This window comes from Macaca mulatta, chromosome 7, assembly GCF_049350105.2.
Source record: "Macaca mulatta isolate MMU2019108-1 chromosome 7, T2T-MMU8v2.0, whole genome shotgun sequence".
Classification (NCBI taxonomy): Eukaryota; Metazoa; Chordata; class Mammalia; order Primates; family Cercopithecidae; genus Macaca; species Macaca mulatta.
Window position 1 is genome coordinate 26,883,781 of NC_133412.1, and position 20,072 is coordinate 26,903,852.

At 39.2% G+C, this 20,072-nt stretch overlaps 1 protein-coding gene across 1 annotated transcript in view; it reads right to left on the reverse strand.

The window, feature by feature from the left end:
• Positions 1-20,072, reverse strand: part of FAM227B (family with sequence similarity 227 member B) — a 284,933-nt gene that overhangs the window by 221,610 nt on the left and 43,251 nt on the right. The window contains exon 10 of the mRNA XM_077939396.1: positions 2,752-2,878. Coding sequence (XP_077795522.1) covers positions 2,752-2,878 — 127 coding nt within the window. The remainder of the gene's footprint in view (positions 1-2,751; positions 2,879-20,072) is intronic.

Genomic DNA, 20,072 nt, shown 5'->3' on the forward strand with positions numbered 1-20,072 from the left:
ATTGAGTATCCATTTATTTTGGGTTACTAGAAAATTATTGCATTCTGTTGGTGGTATCATGTTTGTTTTCCTTGTTTCTTTTTGCTTTGCATTAATGTCTGCACATTTGATGATGCAGTCACCTCTTCCAGAATTTACATGTTGGTTTTGGTGGGGAAAGAGCTTCAACTATGGGTGGATGTGAAGGCATTGGCTAGGTGAGGTGTCATGTTTCTGGCTTGGTGAGCATGCAACAGCTTACACTCCGCATGCAGCTCTGTCAGATGAAGTCAGCATCAGTGAAAATTGCAGCATCCTCAGTCGCCAAGGCTAGCAGTGTTTGCGATGGCTGTGAGGGTTGTTAGGGTCTTCAGTTAGAAAGGCTGCTGGGATATTACTAATCTCTTTTTCTCCCATAGTGGAATTCATGCCCACAGATACTCCTAAAAATGCCAGGTTCAGTTTGTGGGCATCCTCGTGGTGGTGGTGGTGGCATCAGTGTCTGATGTCCAGTGCCCACAAAGTGGCCATGGTGCCAGGATTTGGAGTATGAATACACATGAAGAGTCAGTGGCTCCAGGGTCTGGGGCAGTAGGGACATTGGTGCCTGTGGTGCAGGTTCCTTTGTAGCAGCATTAATAATGGTGTGTGAGGCATGTGAACTTTTGGAGAAACGAGAAAATGAGGTCTGGAGAATAAATTCATGCAGAGCTCAGGAATCCGAGGTGGTGTTGCAGTGGGTCCAGTGTCATGGGTGCAGGTGTTTGCCCTGGGATCTGGGGTCCAGAGCATGGGCATGTGCACATTTACTGTTGCTCTCGAGTCCACAATGCAGATGCAGCTGCTGCAGCAGTGGCTCTGGTGTCCATATGAGGTGTTTATAGAGCAGCTGTAGAGCTAGAGTTTAAAGTGCAGACATGTGTGGAGTAAAAGTGGTTCCATGGTCCCAGGTGCAGGCTAGCTTGTTGTGGAAATGACTTTGGAATATGAAACATGGACATGCATGCTCCTGCAACAAAGCTGAGGCCTAGAATGTGGGTATGCAAAGGGTGTCTGTGGCTCTGGAGTCTGTGGCATGCATGGTTTTAGATGCGAGTAGCCCTGGGTAGCACAACAGTGGCTTCTTATTGAGGTTGGAGCACAGCAGTCTCTCTCTCTCTCTCTCCAGGAGGTCAAAACAGCAATGGCTGTTGGTTAACCATCTCAGTGGCAAGAGCCAGCAGTGTCCTCAAGACAAAAAGAATGAACACTAAGGGGACATCTGATGTGAAAGCTGCAGGGAGTGTGTGGCTGCCTCAGGAACTGTTGAAGTCCTTAGTAGAAAAGGCTGCTAGGATCCTTTGCAGAGCAGGCCACTGGAGACCAGAATGGTACCTGCCTCATGACTGATTCTGATATTCTCCACCTTTCTTTGTTCCTAGCTGTATCCAGATGTCTCACATATGTCAATCTCCCCAGAAATCCTTTCTGTGCAATTATTGGGTTTTGCTGTACTGTATTGCTGTAGGTTTTAAACATGATGTTTAAGCCCTTCTAGGACTATTTTTGTTCATGGGTAGCAGTCTAACTATTTTGTGTGTGTGCGTGAGAGAGATAAAAGCTGATATAACCTAATCCACCATGTTGCTCATATCATTTATCTCTCCTACTTCTTATAAGGACACCAATCATATTGGATTAGAGCCCACCCATGTAATGCCATTTAACCTTAATTACTTCTTTAAAGATCACACCTCCAAATACAGTCACATTGTGAAGTGTAGTAGAGATTAGGAATTTACTTCAACATATGAATTTTGGGGAAGATACAATTCAGTTCATAATAGGTCTGTAGAACATTATTCTACCCTTCATCATGTTCTTTTCTTATAGTATCTTTGTATGAATGCTGTGGTCATTTCGTTTTTGTTTCTTATGTTTGAATTAATTTGATTTTTTATATAACTAGCAGGAGATTCTTACCTGTGTGTATTCATAGGTGGTTTCTCAGGGTTATTTTCAAGTCTTTACCTCTCAAAGCCTCCCTCCATAAGGTATAAAACATTTTCTTATAAAAGTGATTTGGTTAGTAAAAACTGACATTAAGCAGTTTTAAAAATTAGCTAACATTTAGATAGAAATATTTACAAGAACTATGTGAAAACAGTTAATAGCTTCTGGTGGTTAGTAATAATAACCTTATTAAAAAACGCCAGGAGGTCATTCCAGGAACATGAAACTATATTTCTCAACCTTAGTTTTAAACCCTAGTACTTAAATCTCTTGATAAATGTTCTAGGATTGAGTTTTACTTTCCTTTAGCTTTTCAATCCTACCATTTTCACCTACACAGTGATTAAAAAACAGGTTTTCCTTGATTAATGTTCTCTAAGAAATTAAATAATTTCCAGATTTTTTCCTAAATAATATTATTTGCTAATTAAATATAAGTAGTATTCTAAAAGCAGTTTAAAACATGTATGGTCCAAATATAGTACATACATGGTATGACTTTATTTCTGTGACATTTCCATAACAATTTTCCATAATATTTCCATAATAATTCCATTGCTTATAAGATATTGGCTTCTAAATTTAATAAGTAATTAATTATGGTAAAATGAAATTTTCAGAAGAAAGTAAAGAACATTTATTTTAACACATGGGTATTGCTATGGCACGCTTTGTGAGAAAAAGAACTACCAATATTTTTGGATGGAATAAATAAAATACTGCAACCCCAAAATTTTAAAAACCAAAACAATGATCAATATTTAAATGATATATTCATACCTGAACACCAAAGAAAAATGGTATTCCCTAGATCTTCTTTAAATTCATCATTAAAGAGGTAACTAGATTCTGGAAATGCTTCATGGAATGTTGCATATATGGCTTGTGCCAAACAATCAGGATATATCTACCAAAATAAAATCGTATCAGATTAATTTTATATTTTTAAATTTTAATATATGTCAGCTGCCAAAGAAATTATTATTTTTTAAATTTGCCTTACAATTTATTAACCAAATAAAAATTCGCCATTTTTTAAATTCTAAAATCACATTTATATAAATTAATGTACATCACTATGCCTGATAGCTAAATTTGAACTGGAATATGTTTCAGTAAGGAGCAATGCTACCCTCTCCACTCCCTCCAACCACCTGGAAATTAAATTTCTTTGGTTTCCTTATGATTTTAAATTTTAGTTTTTAAAACTAGTTACACACTTATTTAATATTTTTAACTTTCATTTTATCTTCAAGGGTACATGTGCAGGTTTCTTATATAGTCAAATTGCACGTTAAGGAGGTTTTGTGAACAGATTATTTCTTTTTATAAACACTAGTACAATTTATTGAGAAAGTAAGTCTGAGTCACAGGCAGTGGAGGGAGAAGATGATGAAATTATTGGGTTGGATTGTTGTTGTTGTTTTAAAAATTTATTTTGATTTCAATAGTTTTTGGGGAACAGGTGGTGTCTGATTGCACGGAAAAGTTCTTCAGTGGTGATTTCTGAGATTTTGATGCACTCATCACCTGAGCAATGCACACTGTACCCAATTTGTAGGCTTTTATCCCTCATGTCCCTCCCATTCCGATCCCCCTCCCATCCTTTCCCCTGAGTCCCCAAAGTCCATTATATGCATGCCTCTGCATTCTCATAGCTTAGCTCTCACGTATAAGTGAGACCATATGATGCCTGGCTTTCCATTCTTGAGTTACTCCACTTAGAATAATTGTCCCCAGCTCCATCCAGGTTGCTGTGAATGCCATTATTTCATTCCTTTTAATGGTTGAGTAGTATTCATATATATATATATATATACACACACACATATATATATATATACACACACACATATATATACACACCACATTTTCTTTATCCACTTGTTGGTTGGTAGGCATTTAGGCTGGTTTCATATATTTGCAATTGCAAATTGTGCTGCTATAAATATGCGTGTGCAAGTGACTTTTTCATATAATGTCTTCTTTTCCTCTAAGTAGATACCCAGTAGTGGTATTGCTGGATCAAACAGTAGTTCTACTTTTAGTTCTTTAAGGAATCCCATACTGTTTTCCATAGTTGTTTTATTAGTTTACATTACCACCAGCAGTGTAAAAGTGTTCCCTTTTCACCACACCACATATGATGTATCACACTGATTGATTTGCATATGTTGAACCATCCTTCCACTTCAGGAATAAATGCCACTTGGTATTGATGAATGATCCTTCTAATGTATTGTTGAATTTGGTTTGCGGTATCTTGTTGAGGATTTTCGCATCAATATCCATCACTGATACTGGTCTGTGGTTTTCTTTTCTTTTCTTGATGTGCCTTTGTCTAGTTTTGGTATCCAAATAATACTGCCTTGTAGAATGAGTTTGGGAGTATTCCCTCCTCCTCTTTTTCTTTGAAATAGTCTGAGTAGAATTCGTATTAGTTCTTCTTGGAATGTTTGGTAGAATTCAGCAGTGAAGCCAGCAAGTCCTGGGCTTTTCCTTACTGGGATACTTTTTAATATGGCTTTGATCTCATTACTTTGTTTGTGCAGAATTTATATTTGTTCCTGGTTCAATCTTGGGAGGTGGCAATATTTAGAACTCTGTCAATTTCTTCTAGATTTTCTAATTTATTGGCATACAGTTGCTCATGGTAGCGACTAATAATCCCTTGACTTTCTGCAGTACCAGTTGCAATGTCTCCTTTTTCATTTCTGATTTCATTTGTATCTTGCCTTTTTTACTTAGTCTGGCTAATGATTTGTCAATTTTTTCTAACTTTTCAGAAAACAAACTTGTTTTATTGATCTTTCTTATCAGTTGTTTTCATTTCAATCTCATTTACTTCTGCTCTGATCTTTATTCTTTCTTTTCTTCTACTAATTTTGGGTTTGGTTTGCTCTTGCTTTTCTAATTATTTAAGACACATGGTGAGACTGTTTCTTTTAAGCTGTTCTTTATTGATGTAGGCACTTACAGCTATAAATATGCCTTTTAGTACTGCTTTCAATCTATTCCATAGATTTTGGCATGTTGTGTTTCCATAATCATTTGTTTAAAGAGATTTTTCAAATTCTTTCTTAATTTCTTCATTGATCCACTGGTCATTAGGAGCATATTGTTTAATTTCCACGTGGTTGCTTTCCAAATTTCTTCTCGTTATTGATTTGCACATATATTTTTCCATTGTTATATCCTCTTGCTGAATTGACCCCTTTATTATTATATAATAACCTTCTTTGTTTCTTCTTACAGTTTCTGTATTTAAGTCTATTTTGTCTGATAGAAGTATAGCAACTCCTCCTTTTTGGTTTCCATTGGCATAGAGTATCTTTCTTCATACCTTTATTTTCAGTCTATGTGTATCTTTATAGGTGAAGTGTGTTTTTTGTCAGCAATAGAACAATGAGTCTTGTTTTTTCATCCATTCAGCCAGTCTTTTAATTAGAGTTTAGTCCACTTACACTCAATATTATTATTGATAAGGGCTTACTTCTGTGATTTTGTTATTTATTTTCTTGTTGTTCTGTGATCTTCTCTTCCTTCTTTCTTTGTTCCTGTCTTCCTGTAGTGAAAGTGATTTTTCTCTGGTGACATGCTTTAGTTTCTTGCTTTGTATTTTTTGTGTATCTACTCTGTGTTTTTTGGTTTGAGGTTACCATGAGGCTTGCAAATACTATTTTAAGACCCATATTTTAACCTGGTAACAACATAACACTATTTCCATAAACAAACTAAGAAAAACTCAACGTTTTAAATTTGTCCCCCCACTTTTTAACTTTTTGTTGTTTCTATTTATATCTTACTGTATTATGTCTTAAAAAGTTGTTGAAATTATAATTTTTTAATGGTTCCTCCTTTATTTAGTCTTTCTACTTAGGATAAGAGTAGTTTATACAACAGTTGCAGTGTTTTAATATTCTGTGTTTTTTCTGTGTACTTACTATTACCTGTGAGTTTTGTAAATGTAAGTGATTATTTATTGCTCATTAATGTTTTTTCTTTTTGATTGCAGTCCTTTCTTTAGCATTTCTTGTAGGATAGGTCTGGAATTGATGAAATCCCTCAGCTTTTGTGTGGGATTTTTTTTTTTATCTCTCCTTCATGTTTGAAGGATATTTTTGCCAGATATACTACTTTAGGGTAAATGTTTTTGTTTCTTCAGCACTTTAAATATATCATTCCATTCTCTTCTGGCCAATAAGGTCTCCACTGAAAAGCCTGCTGCCAGATGTATTGGAGCATTATTGTATGTCGTTTGTTTCTTTTATATTGCTACTTTCAGGATCCTTTCTTTATCCTTGACCTTTGGGAGTCTGATTATTAAACATCTTAAGTAATTTTCAGGTTAAATCTGCTTAGTGTTCTATAACCTCCTTGTACTTGGATACTGATATTTTTCTTTAGGTTTAGGAAATTGTCTATTATCCCTTTCAATAATCTTTCTACCCCATCTCTTTCTCTACCTCCTTTTTAAAGCCAATAACTCAGATTTGCCCTTTTGAGGCTATTTTCCAGATCCTGTAGGCATGTTTCATTGTTATTTATTCTTTTTTCTTTTGATTCCTTTATGTGTTTTCAATAGCCTATCTTCAAGCTCACTAATTCCTTTTTCTGCTTGATACATTCTGCTATTTAAGGACTGATGCATTCTGCAGTGTGCCCATTGCATTTTCAGCTCCAGAATTTCTGCTTCTTTTTATTTCTATTTCTTTGTTAAATTTATCTGATATAATTCTGATTCCTTCTTGTGTTATTCTGAATTGATCTGAGTTTCTTCAACGCAGCTATTTTTAAATCTCATCTGAAAGGTCACATATCTCTGTTTCTCCAAGACTGGTCCCTGGTGCCTTATTTAGTTAATTGCTGAAGTCTTTTCATGGATGTGTTGATGCCAGTTGATGTTCTTTCGTGTCTGGGCATTAAAGAGTTAGGTATTTATTATAATATCCACTGTCTGTGCTTATTTGTAGCTGTCCTACTTGGGAAGGCTTTCCAGATACTTGAAATAACTTGAGTAACACTGTGGTTCTTGCAGACTCGTGGAGGCAATTCTCTGAATTATCAGGCAGATACTTTTGTTCTCCTCTCTTACTTTCTCCCAAACATACAGAATCTCTCTTTCTGTTCTGATACCTAAAGATGTAGGTGGAGTGACATAAGCACTCCTGTGGCTATCACCATTATGACTGCATTGGGTAAGACCTGAAGCCAGAACAGTGCTGGGTCTCACTGAAGGCCTGCAGCAATCACTCCCTGACTACTGTATATGTTTGCTCAAGGTCCTGGGGCTCTACAATCAGCAAGTGGCAAAGCCAGCCAGGCCTATGTCCTTCCCTTCAGGGTGGCGAGGTTCCCCAGGCCCCTGGTAGGTCCAGGTGTGCTGCCTGGGAGCCAGAGACTACAGAAAAAAACCTTAGTGCTGGCACTCAAACCACAAGATGCAGTCCTTCCCATTCTTCCCTCCCCTTTCCAAAGGCAGAGTCATCTCACCCTGTAGCCACTGCCACACCATGCCATGAGTAATACTGCCAGACTATCAGCCAATCTTTCCTTAAGGGCCACAGGCTCTTAAATCAGCTCTTACTGAATGCTGCCTGACCTGGGACACAACCTTCAGGGAAGTGGGCTCCTCTCTGGCCCAGGGCAGGTTGAGAAATGCTGCCCAAGAGTCAAGTCCTGGAATCAGGGACCCCAAGAGCCCACCTGGTGCTCTTCCCGCCTGTGGCCATGCTGCAACCTGAAGCCAGCAAGTCTCAGAGTATCACCCAGGGCCCTCACTGTAGTACTTGGGTATTGCTGCTAGTTATTCAGGGCTCAAGGGCTCTTCAGTTAGCAGGTGATAATGCTGCCAGGACTGGGCCCTTTCCTTCAAGGCAGTATGTTCCATTTTTGCCCATGGTGTGTCTAGAAATGTCATCTGGAAGCTAGGGCCTGGAATAAGGGCCTCACATCTCTGTCTGATGCCCTATCCTGCTGGGGCTGAGCTGGTATCCAAGATGCAAGTCAAAGTCCTCCCCACTCTTCCCTCTCCTTTCCTCTAGCAGAAGGAAGGAGTCTCTTTTGGAGTTGCGAGCTGTGCAGCCTGGGGTTATGAGAGAGGTGATGCCAGTACTCCCTTGGCTGCCCCTACTGATGTGTCAATATGTTGCTTGCACACTCCAGTCCATTGTCTCTGGACCTAGTTCAGTAATAGGTCTTGCTTAAGAGTCGCAGTCCTTATGGCCCAGACTTTCAGATTTTCTTGGAGACACAGAATGTGTAGCCCTCTGTGGCAAGGTTTGCAGGTTCTCAAGTTCTGACCACTGGGATCCACAATTCCCCTCTGTCTAGGGCTGGTTTAAATGCTCCCTCTGTGGGCCGGTATCAGCTGAGTTTGGTTCGGTTTTCTTTCTGCCCTAACAGGACAGCACTGATTAACTACCTCACAATGTTGTGTTCTCCTTTCCCCAGCACCCAGAAATGCTCTCTGCACTACACTGCCACTGCTGGGGGTTGGGGAGGGGTGGTGGTGGTGATTCGGACTGCTTTTCCTATCTCTTCAGTGCCTCTTTCAGTGATATTAAGCTAAAAACCAGGCACTATAAGTACTTGCCTGATTTTTGTTTTTTATGAAGGTTTTTTTTCCGTGTAGACAGTTGTTAACTTGGTGTCCTTGTGGGGGGACAATCAGTGAGGCTTCTATTCTGCCATTGTGCTCTGTCTCTGCCTGTTTTATCTTCAAGTAGAATAGCAACTTCTGCTTTTTTCCCATTTGCTAAGTAGATTTTTCTCCATCCCTTTACTTTGAGCCTATGGGTATCACTGTATGTGAGATTGGTCTCTTGAAGACAGCATGCAGTTGGGTATTCTTTATTCGACTTGCCACTCTGTCCCTTTTAATTGAGGCATTTAGCCCATTTACATTCAAGGTTATTATTGATACATGCAGATTTAATCCAGTCATTGTGTTTTTAGCTGGTTATATGCAGACTTCTTTATGTGATTACTTTATAATGTCATTGGTTTAGTGGCCAATAAAAATCTTTCCTTTCCATATTTAGCACTCTCTTCAGGACCTCTTATAAAGCAGATTTGTTGGTAGTGAATTCCCTTAACATTTGCTTATCTGAAAAGGATCTTATTTCTCCTTCACTTACAAAGTTTAGTTTGGCTGGATATTAATTCTTGTTTGGAAATTCTTTTAAGAATGCTGAATATAGGCCGCCAATCTCTTCTGGGTCGTAGGGCTCTTGCTGGAAGGTCTGCTGGTAAATTGGTGAGGTTTCCTTTGTAGATGATTGCCTCTTCTCTCTAGCTGCCATTAATATTTTTCTTTCATGTCAACCTTGGAGAATCTGATGACTATGTGTCTTGGAGATTGTCTTCTTGTATAGTATTTTGTAGTTCTTCACATTTCCTGAATTTGAATGTTGGCCTCTCTAGCGAGGTTGGGTAATTTTTCATAAACAATATTCTGAAATGTTTTCCATACTGCTTGCTTTCTCTCCCTTTTTCAGGGATGTCAATGAGTCATAGATTTGGTGTCTTTACATAATCCCATATTTCTAGAAGGTTTTGTTCATTCATATTTATTGTTTTTTCTTTATATTTGTCTGACTGGTTGATTTTGGAGAATCAGTCTTTGAGCTGTGAAGAGTCTTTCCTCAGCTTGGTCTATTCTGCATTAATACTTGCAACTGTATTCCGAAATTCTTGAAGTGAGTTTTTCAGCTGTATCAGTGCTGCTTCTTTTTTAAAATGACCATTTTGTCTTTTACCACCTGTATAATTTTATTGCATTCCTTAGAATCCTTGGATTGAGTTTCAATGAATTCTTTTTCATCTGTATTCTAAATTCTATATTTAGAATTAGGTTATTATTGACATATGCAGATTTGACTGGCTCATCGAGTTTGGCAAGTGACCCGGGAACCATTTCATCCTGATTGAGAACCATTGCTGAAGAACTAGTATAGTTTTTTGGAGATAAGCAGTCTATCTTTTTGAGTTCCCAGAGTTCTTGCACTTACTCCTTATCATCTTTGTGACCTGATGTTTCTTCAATCTTTAAAGTTGCTTTCTTTGGATTTTTTTTTCTCTTATTTGATTTTGTCAGGGGGTTAATTGTGGTATAAGGTGGGTTCCGTTTATTGACTTTGTTTCTGAAAGAAATTAGAAAGCTATACAGCTCAGCCCAGCACTCCTGGGCAGGGTGCTCCAACTCTGGAGAGCTAGTATCCTGCCCCAGCTTTGCTCCCTGGCCCCTTGAGGTTAGAAACCTGCTGTGCTGGTGGGCCAAAGTGTTCTTGGGCCACAGGCCACAACACTCTGATGTGCGGTGCCAGCGAAAGCACTTCATCAGACAGGGGCCATTCTGCTGGAACTCTTGATGGCCAGGCACTGTTTGTCACTGCAAGAGCTTTAAGGTAGGCCCCCAGGAGGCAGCCCATTTGGTCACCCAATGACATACCACAAGCAACCATGGACAGGCTGGACCAAAGGAGAGGCTGGTAGACAGGGGGCACTCAGGTAAGACTGGCCCATCTCCCAGGCAAGGATATCCTGCTCTGTTCAGGTCTGACAGTTCCCCTAAAATGAAAGTCTCCTAGGGCAGCATGGCAAGCCTTCAGATATGGGCATTCCTGTTGTGCTCCATCACAGACATTCCCGCACTAATCCCTCTGGCCTCTGCACAGGCTAGAGTTCTGCCCCAACATATCTCCAACCAGCTCTCCCTGCTAGCTCAAGTGTCCATAGGGGTCACTGGTCCTTTGTTGCCAGGATTCCAGAGGTCCCTGATGAGAGTGGGTTGCCCCTTGCCTGCTCACCTCACCTCTTCCCCAGGAGTCACTGGGGCCAGAAACAAGTCCCCATGCATGACAGCCCCATGCAGAGTTCCCATATTCCTCTCCCTCCATCCCAGCATGTGTGTTCTCTCTACATCCACTCTCAATGCCTTCCCTCTGATGACATGCTCAGAGTGCACCAGTCTTCCCAATATCCCAGTCCCTTGGTAGCAGATATTCCTCCTGGTTGCATCTAGTCAGCCACCTTAGAAATTATTATTTACTTTATGAAACATACATGCCTTTTTTTCTTATAACTTGCTTTTGGCCATTTTATTACTTCTTTGTACCTTTAATTGAGGGACATAAACAAGTAAGAGTTAAAAATCCAGTCAATCTGACAATGTTTTGTGAAAAAAACTTAATTCAGATAGAGAATAAAATTAACAATTAGGGCTTCATAATTATTCATTTCACTTAACTTTGCTGTTGCTATCCTCTTTTAGAAAGTCATGTATAAAGGAGTTTAAGATGGCGAAAGTCATGTATAAAGGAGTTTAAGATGGCAGAAGCAGCTAGTATACGCTGCTCTTATGGAGATGAAACAAACTGGTGAGTAAATACTAGTTCCTCAAGTGGATTGTCAAGGAGATGCGATGAAGATTCACCAAGGAAGCAACAGGACCAACAAAGAACAAAGAGGATTGAAGCCAGGCAGCTGCCCACCCAGAACTGATGTAGAGTTGGGGGAAGCTCCCTAATGCAGGGAAAGGTGAGTGAGTGAGAGTCCTGAGGGGATCTACACTTCTGTGATAGACCTTTGCAATCCCAGACATAAGAGATATTCCTGACCCCCAGGAGCCTCCAGATTGAGACAGAGAGCCACTTAGAGTCTTTGCAGAAGAATCATTCAAGCCCACCTGGAGCCCTACAGGCCTTGAATCCCTGAGTAGTGCAGTGCCATCTGCTGTAGCCCCAACAGAGGCTACAGCCATGGTGCAAAGAAGCAGCCAGAATGCCCCACTGCTCCTCAGTAGGCAATGCTTGCCAGCATGGGGTTCCAGCAGGGTGGTCCCACCCCTACCTGAACCTGGGTGGTCATGGCTCTGAGCTTCTCCAGGAAGTACCCAGGCTACAGACCATGTGACCACCTATCCCCACTGCTCCTCACCAGGCAGGGCTTGCTGACTTGGGCTCCTAATGTGGCAGCCCCAACTTTGCCTGAATACGGTGGGTGGTCACAGCTCTGCATTTCTCCAGGAAGCACCCAGACTGAAGACCGTGTGACCCCTACCCACACTGCTCCTTGCAAGGCAGGGCTTGTCAACTTGGGTTCCCAGTGCAGCAGCCCTGGATCCACCTAAACACTTGTTGTCCATCACAGGTCTGCATTTCTCTGACAAAACTCCAAAAGGTAACAAACAAGACTTAGCACCTTTGCATTGTTCTGACAGTGAAGTCCAGCACTGCTTGGGTAAGAGTGAAGTACAAGTGTGCCATGTGCCCCACAGCTGCCAGTCTCCACTGCCCCAGCTGAGGGATCTTCCCCTCCTCAGTGAAAGGCCCACTGCACAGCCAACCTTACCCTACTTGAACATTTCATCTGCAGTCCCGAGCCATTCTGAAAACCCAACTCCCACAGGTTTGTGATATTCCTTTTGGTTCCCCCCCCCACCTAAGTGTTCTGCCTGCCCCTGGTTTCCATCATCTAAGCATTCTACCTGCCGCCACCTAAGAGTTTGGCCAGTGATCCAGGGACCAACCCGCCACTCTTCACCACAACCAGCATTTGAACTTTGTGTTCGCCTGATTTTGGCACAGCCCTTTCAGGACTCATACCCACTGTTCTGCAAGCCATCTAGGAGCCTGGGAATTACCTACCTATACCCTATCTACCCTGTTCCAACTCTACAGGCACTGGACCACTTCCCCGGGGCCTGAAGTCAGGTTGACCTATCCAGCCATCACCACCAGAACAAAAACTCACTCATGTGGGCCCAAAGGTGAAAACTGCCCCCCACCCACCCACTATTTACAAGCAGCAGCAGTACTGTTACACTGGCAAGTAGGTGAGCCATAAAACTGTCTGAAGAGGTTCAGAGATTAAATTATGCCCTGAAACCACTCCCACAGATAGTCACAAAATAGGCATTTATTGTGGCTCTCAACCTCATTGTAGTCCAGAGATAGACTAGAATATGAATCTAAACTAGGAGTCATGAACCCTGGAACAGTTTTGTAATAGGAAAACAGATCAAGTTCCTGCCTATGTGGGACAAGAAGCTGGTGCAGCCATCTCAACTCCCTGCAAGTCTTTAGTGCACTTCATAAGGAACTCCTCCCACTAATCCTCATCAGGGCAGGTGCCTGTGCTTGCCATTTGTGTATCTGTGGGAAAGCAAGGGGCTCCAGCTTGATGCAGCTGTGTCTCTCCAACCCCACAGAACAGAAAGCTTAGCTTACGGCACCAGGTACTCCAATGTCCAGTCCTTCACTTGAAACAACAGAGAGCACCTCAATAAATAAAGATCAGGTACATACCTACCTGCTTATGTTGCAACTGGCTCTCACCTGAAAGCACTATTGACCAACTTGTAGGTCAAACTGCACAGCTCAATATAAAACCATCCCACAGAAGTGCATAAAGAAATAGAAGCAAAGCCAAAACACCATAAGGCAATAGAGGCAAAGCCAAAAGACCCATCCACTCCTCCCCAGATGAGCAGGAACTAGCATAAGAATTCTGACACCATGGGCTGGGTGTGGTGGCTCACGCCTGTAATTCCTGCACTTTGGGAGGCTGAGGTGGGCAGATCACAAGGTCAAGAGTTCGAGACTAGCCTGACTAACATAGTGAAACCCCGTTTCTACTAAAAATACAAAAATTGGCAGGGTGTGGTGGCACATGCCTATAATCCCCGATACTCAGGAGGCTGAGGCAGGAGAATCACTTGAACCTGAAAGGTGGAGGCTGCAGTGAGCTGAGATTGTGTCACTGCAATCCAGCCTGGGTGACAGAATGAGACTCCAAGAATGTCTCCAAAAAAAAAATTCTGACACCAAGAATATCTGAATGTTGCAACACCACCAAAGGATCACTCTAGTTCCTCCGCAATGGTTCCTGACCAAAAAAGAAACTCAGAAATGACAAGTAAGAATTTAAAGCATGGATTGCAAGGAAGCTCAATGAGATTCAAGAAAAGATTAAAAATCAACACAAAGAAACTTCTAAAGCAATCCAGGGAATGAAGGAAGAGCTAAACATCATGAAAAGAAATCAATTAGAGCACCGGAAATAAAAATCTCACTGAAGAAATTTCAAAATACCACTGAAAGTTTTATCAATAGTCTAGACGAAGCAGAAGAAACACTTTCAGAGCTTGAAGACCAGTATTTTGAACTAACCCAGTCAGACAAAAATAAAGAAAAAATAATAATAATAAAAAAATGAACAAAGTATCAAAAAATGGGATTATGTAAAGCAACCAAATGTATGAATTACTGGTATTTCTGAAAGAGAAGGAGAACAAGTTCACAACCTGGAAAACATATTTGAAAAAATAATTCAAGAAAAATTTCCTAATTTTGCTAGAGATATAGACATCCAGATTTAAGAAATCAAGAGAACACCTGCCAGATACCATACAAAATGAATATCATGAAGACATACAGTCACCAGAGTGTCTACGGCCAATGCTAATAAAAATATCTTACAGTCACCTAGAGAAAATGGTCAGATTATGTATGAAGGGAATCCCATCAGGCTTACAGCAGACTTCTCAGCAGAAACCTTTCAAGCCAGAATAGATTGGAGGTCTATTTTCAGCACTGTCAAAGAAAATGAATTCCCACCAAGAATTTCATATCCCACTAAACTAAGCTTCATAAGTAAAGGAGGAATAGAATATTTTTCAGACAAGCAATCACTAAGGTAATTCAGTACCACTATACCAGCCTTATAAGATATCATTAGGGGAGTTCTAAATGTAGAAACAAAAAAAAAGATGCCTACTAACACAAAATTAAACTGAAGTATATAACCCACATACACAATAAAGCAACTACATAATAGAAGATACAAAACAATAAGCTAAGAACTTCACAATAAAATCAAAATCTCACATATCAATACTTACTTTGAATGTATACGGTCTTAATGCCCCACTTAAAAGGAACAGAGTGGCAAGTTGACTTAAAAGAAAAGACTCATCTATCTACTTTCCTCAAGAGACCCAACTCACATATAATGACACCTACAGCCTCAGGGTTGGAGAAAGATCTATCATGCAAAGGGAAAACAAAAAAAGAGCAAGAGTAGCTATTCTTATAAGATAAAACAGACATTTAACTCATAACAGTAAAAAAGGACAAAGAAGGCCCTACATAATGACAAAGGGTTCAATTCAACAAGAAGCCTTAACTTTCCTAAATATATACACATCCAATATTGAAGCACCCAGATTCATAAAACAAGTACTTATGGACCTATGAAAAGACTTAGCCACACAATATTAGTGGGAAACTTCAACACTCCACTGACAGCATTAGACAGATCATCAAGGCAGAAAACTGACACAGAAGTTCTGAACTAAATTCAACACTTGATCAGTTGGACCTAATAAATATCTAAAGAGCACTCCACCTATCAACTACAAATGTGCATTATTCTCATCTTCACATAGAACCTACTCTAAGTTCAACTACATGCTCAGCTATAAAGCAGGTCTCAATAAATTCAAAAAAAGTTAAATAATACCACAGTGGAATAAAAACACAAATCAGTATCAAGATCTTTCAAAACCACAAAATTACATGAAAATTACACAACTTGCTCCTAAATGATTTTTGGGTAAACAACTAAGTTATGCAGAAATAAACAAAATATTTGGAATGAATGAAAGCAGATACAACGTGCCCAAATTTCTGGTAAGGCAGCCAAAGCAATGTTAAGAGCAAAGTTTATGGCACTAAACACCTACATAGAGAAGTTACAAGGATCTCAAATTAACAGTATAACATTACACCTAAAGGAACCAGAAAAATTAGAACAATACAACCCCAAAGCTAGTAGAAGACAAGAAGTAACTAAAATCAGAGCAGGTCTTAATGAAGTTGAGACCCAGAAATCCAGACAAAGGATCATCCAAGTCAAAAGCTGATTCTTTGAGAGGATAAACAATGTCAATAGACTACTATCTAGATTAATAAAGAGAAAAAGAGAGAAGATACAAATAAACATGGTCAGAAATGACAAAGGAGATACTACAAACAATCCCACAAAAATACAATAGATTCTCAGAGACTATTATGAACTCTACACACACAAATTAGAAAATCTAGAATAAATAATAAATTCCTAGAAATATAAAACTTCTGATGACTGAACCAGGAAGAAATTGAAACCCTGAACAGACCAATATCAAATTCTGAAGTTGAATCAGTAATAATAATAATAATAATAATAAACCTATGTACCAAAAGGAACCCTGGACCAGATAGACTCATAGTACAATCTACCAGTTGAACAAAGAAGAGCTGGTACCAATCCTACTTAAACTATTCAAAGAAACTGAGGAACCTTAGCGGGGCTTCTCCTCACATATTCTACCAAACCAGCATCAGGATTGGAGAAAGATCTACCATGCAAAGGGAAAACAAAAAAAAGAGCAAGAGTAGCTATTCTTATAAGATAAAACAGACATTTAACTGATAACAGTAAAAAAGGATGAAGAAGGCCATACATAATGATAAAGTGTTCAATTCAAAAACTCTGATACCAAAATCTGGAAAAGACAAAAGGAAAAAAAAAAACTATAGGCCAATATCCCTGATGAACACAGAAGCAAAATTTCTCAACAAAATTCTAGCCAACAAATACAGCAGTATATCAAAATGTGAATTCACCATGATCAAATAAGCTTTATTCCTGTGATGCAACATTGGCTCAATGTACACAAATCAACAAATGTGGTTCACCACATAAATAGAATTTTTTTAAAAAATGATCATCTCAACAGATGCAGAAAAAGCATTTGATAAAACTCAACATCACTTCATGATAAAAATCCTCAAAAAAGTAGGCACTGAAGGAACATACCTCAAAATAATAAGAGCCATCCATGAGAAACCCATAGCCAATATCATACTAAAAGGGCAAAGGCTGGGAGCATTCCCCATAAGAACTGAAAAAAAGCAAGGATGCCCACTCTCACCATTCCTAATTAACTAGTACTGGAAGCCCTAGCCAGAGCAATCAGGCAAGAAAAAGAAATAAAAGGTATACAAATAGTAAAAGAAGTCAAATTATCTCTCTTCACTAATGATATAATTGCATACCTAGAACATCCTAAAGACTCTGCCAAAAGGTCCCTAAGACTGATAAACAACTCCAGTACAGTTTCAGAATACAAAACCAATGTACAAAACTCAGTAGCATTTCTATACACCCATAATGTTAAAGCTGAGAGCCAAATCAAGAATGCAATTGTATTTACAAAAGCCAAAAATAAAATACCCAGGAATGCAGCTAACCAGGGAGGTGAAAGATCTCTACAAGGAAAACTACAAAACACTGCTCAAAGAAATCATAGGTGACACGAACAAATGGAAAAGCATTCCATACTTGTGGAATGGAAGAATCAACATTGTTAAAAATGGCCATACTGCCCAAAGCAATCCACAAATTTAATGCTATTCCTATCAAACTACCAATGCTATTTGTCACAGAAGTAGAAAAATCTATTCTAAAATTCATACTGAACCACAAATGAGCCCAAACGGCCAAAGCAATCCCAAGCGAAAAGAACAAATTTAGAGACATCACATTACCTGAGTTCTGACTATACTGTAAGGTTACAGTAACCAAAATAGGATGGTACTGGTTCAACAGCAGACACATATTCAAACAGAAAGGACAGAGAAGCCAGAAATAAAGCTGCACACTTATAAACATCTGATCTTCAACAAGTAGACAAAACAAGCAATCAGGAAAGGACTCTTTAGTCAATAAATGGTGCTGGGGTAACTGGCTAGCCATATCCTGAAGAATAAAACTGGACTCCTACCTATCACCATATACAAAGATTGACTCAAGATGGATTAAAGACAAATATAAGATGTAATACTATAAAAATCCTAGAAGAAAACCTAGGAAGTACCTTTCTGGACATTGGCCTTGGCAGACGTGACTAAGTCTGCAAAAGCAACTACAACAAAAACAGAAATTGACAAGCAGGATCTAATTAAACTAAAAAGCTTCTGCACAACGTAGGAAACTATCAACAGCATAAACAGGCAACCTACAGAATAGGAGAAAATATTCACAAACTAATTATCCAACAAAGACTCAATATCCAAAATCTATAAAGGAACTTAAGCAATTCAACAAAGAAGAAATAATCCCATTAAAAAGTGGATAAAGGAAATAGCCAATTCTCAAAGGAAGACATACACACAGCAAACAAACATATGAAAAAATGCTTAATATCACCAATCATTAGAGAAATGCAACTCAAAACCACAGCGACATACTATCTGACATCAGTCTGAGCATGCATTATTAAAGATTCAAAAACAATGGATGCTGGCAAGGCTGCAGAGAAAAAAAAATGCTCATGCACTGTTGGTGTAAATGTTTATTAGTTCAGCCACTGTGGAAAACAGTTTAGAGATTTCTCAAACAACTTAAAAAACAGAACTACCATTAGACCCAGGAATCCCATAACGGCATGTTTACTCAAAGGAAAATAAGTCATTCTATCAAAAAGACACATGCACTTGTATGTTCATCATGGCACTATTCACAATAGCAAAGACATGGAATCAACCTAACTATCCATCAGTGGTGGACTGGATGAAGAAAACGTGGTACATAAACAACATTGAATACCATATAGCTATAAAAAGGAACAAAATCATGTCCTTTGCAGCAACATAGTTGCAGCTCCATTAATCTAAGCTAATTAACACAGAAACAGAAAACCAAATACCACATGTTCTCTAAGTGGGAGCTGAACATTGAATACATATGGACATAAAGATGAGAACAATAGACACTGGGGACTACTAGATAGGGGAGGGAGGTGTGGGGAGTGAGGGGTGAAAAACTCACTATGCTATGCTTACTACCTGAATGACAGGATCTTTCATACAATATACCCATGTAATGAACTGCATGTGCACTCCCTGAACCTAAAAGCAATTTTTGTAAATGATGCATATGAGCCATAACAATAAAAAGTACATTTTAAAGTAACTGTAGGTTGTTTGCATGAGTTTGCATAGTGCAATCAGTATTATTTCAATGTTAAAACCATAATCAGAGGCCACGGGTGCAGTAGTTCACACCTGTAATCCCAGCACTTTGGGAGGCTGAGGCAGGCGGAGCACGAGGTCAGGAGTTCGAGAACAGTGTAGCCAATATGGTGAAACCCTGTCTCTACTAAAAATACAAAAATTAGCTGGGGGTGGTGGTGGGCACCTGTAGTTCCAGCTACTCGGGAGGCTGAGGCAGAAAAATCGCTTGAACCTGGGAGGCAGAGGTTTCAGTGAGCTGAGATTGCACCACTGAACTCCCAGCCTGGGTGACACAGTAAGATTCCATCTCAAAAAAAAAAAAAAAAAAGAAAAAAAAAATCAGAAATCAACAAATAAAAGGGACTACCAGTATCCTGTTAGCTTTCAAATCCCTAAACTATTAAATTCCTCTCAGGGAGTGACTCAATATAGAAAAACACAATATTTTTACATTAAAGACAAATTGATACAACTATTTGCATACTCTGCATTCAGGTATTTATAATCACGCATTAAGGTCATCACTTTGTAAAATTTTAGAATTAGAAGGTCTCTTACAAGTCATTGTGATAGACTGAATATTGGTGCAAAATATATACATGTTCTAATCCCTGGAACCTGTAAATGCTACCTTAAAAGGCAAAAGCATATTGCAAATGTGATAAAGATCTTCAGTGGGGGTTAAGATTAAAGATCTTAACTTAATCCCCACTTTAAAAAAGGAGATTATCCCATGGGCTCTAAATGTAATCACAAGTGTCCTTATAAGAGATCAGCCGAGGGAAATTTGACTATAGAAAATGAGAACGCAATTCAAAAATAGAAGCAGAGATTGGAGTGATACAACCATAAGCTAAGGAATACTGGCAACCACCAGAAGACAGAAGAGGCAAAGAATAGATTCTCCTCCGGGCCCTCTTAAAGACATTGGTCCTGCTGATGCCTTGATTTTAGCCCTGTAAGACTCATTTGGGGCTTCTGGCCTCCATAGCCAAGAAAATTAATTTCTATTGCTTTAAGCCACTAAATATATAATTT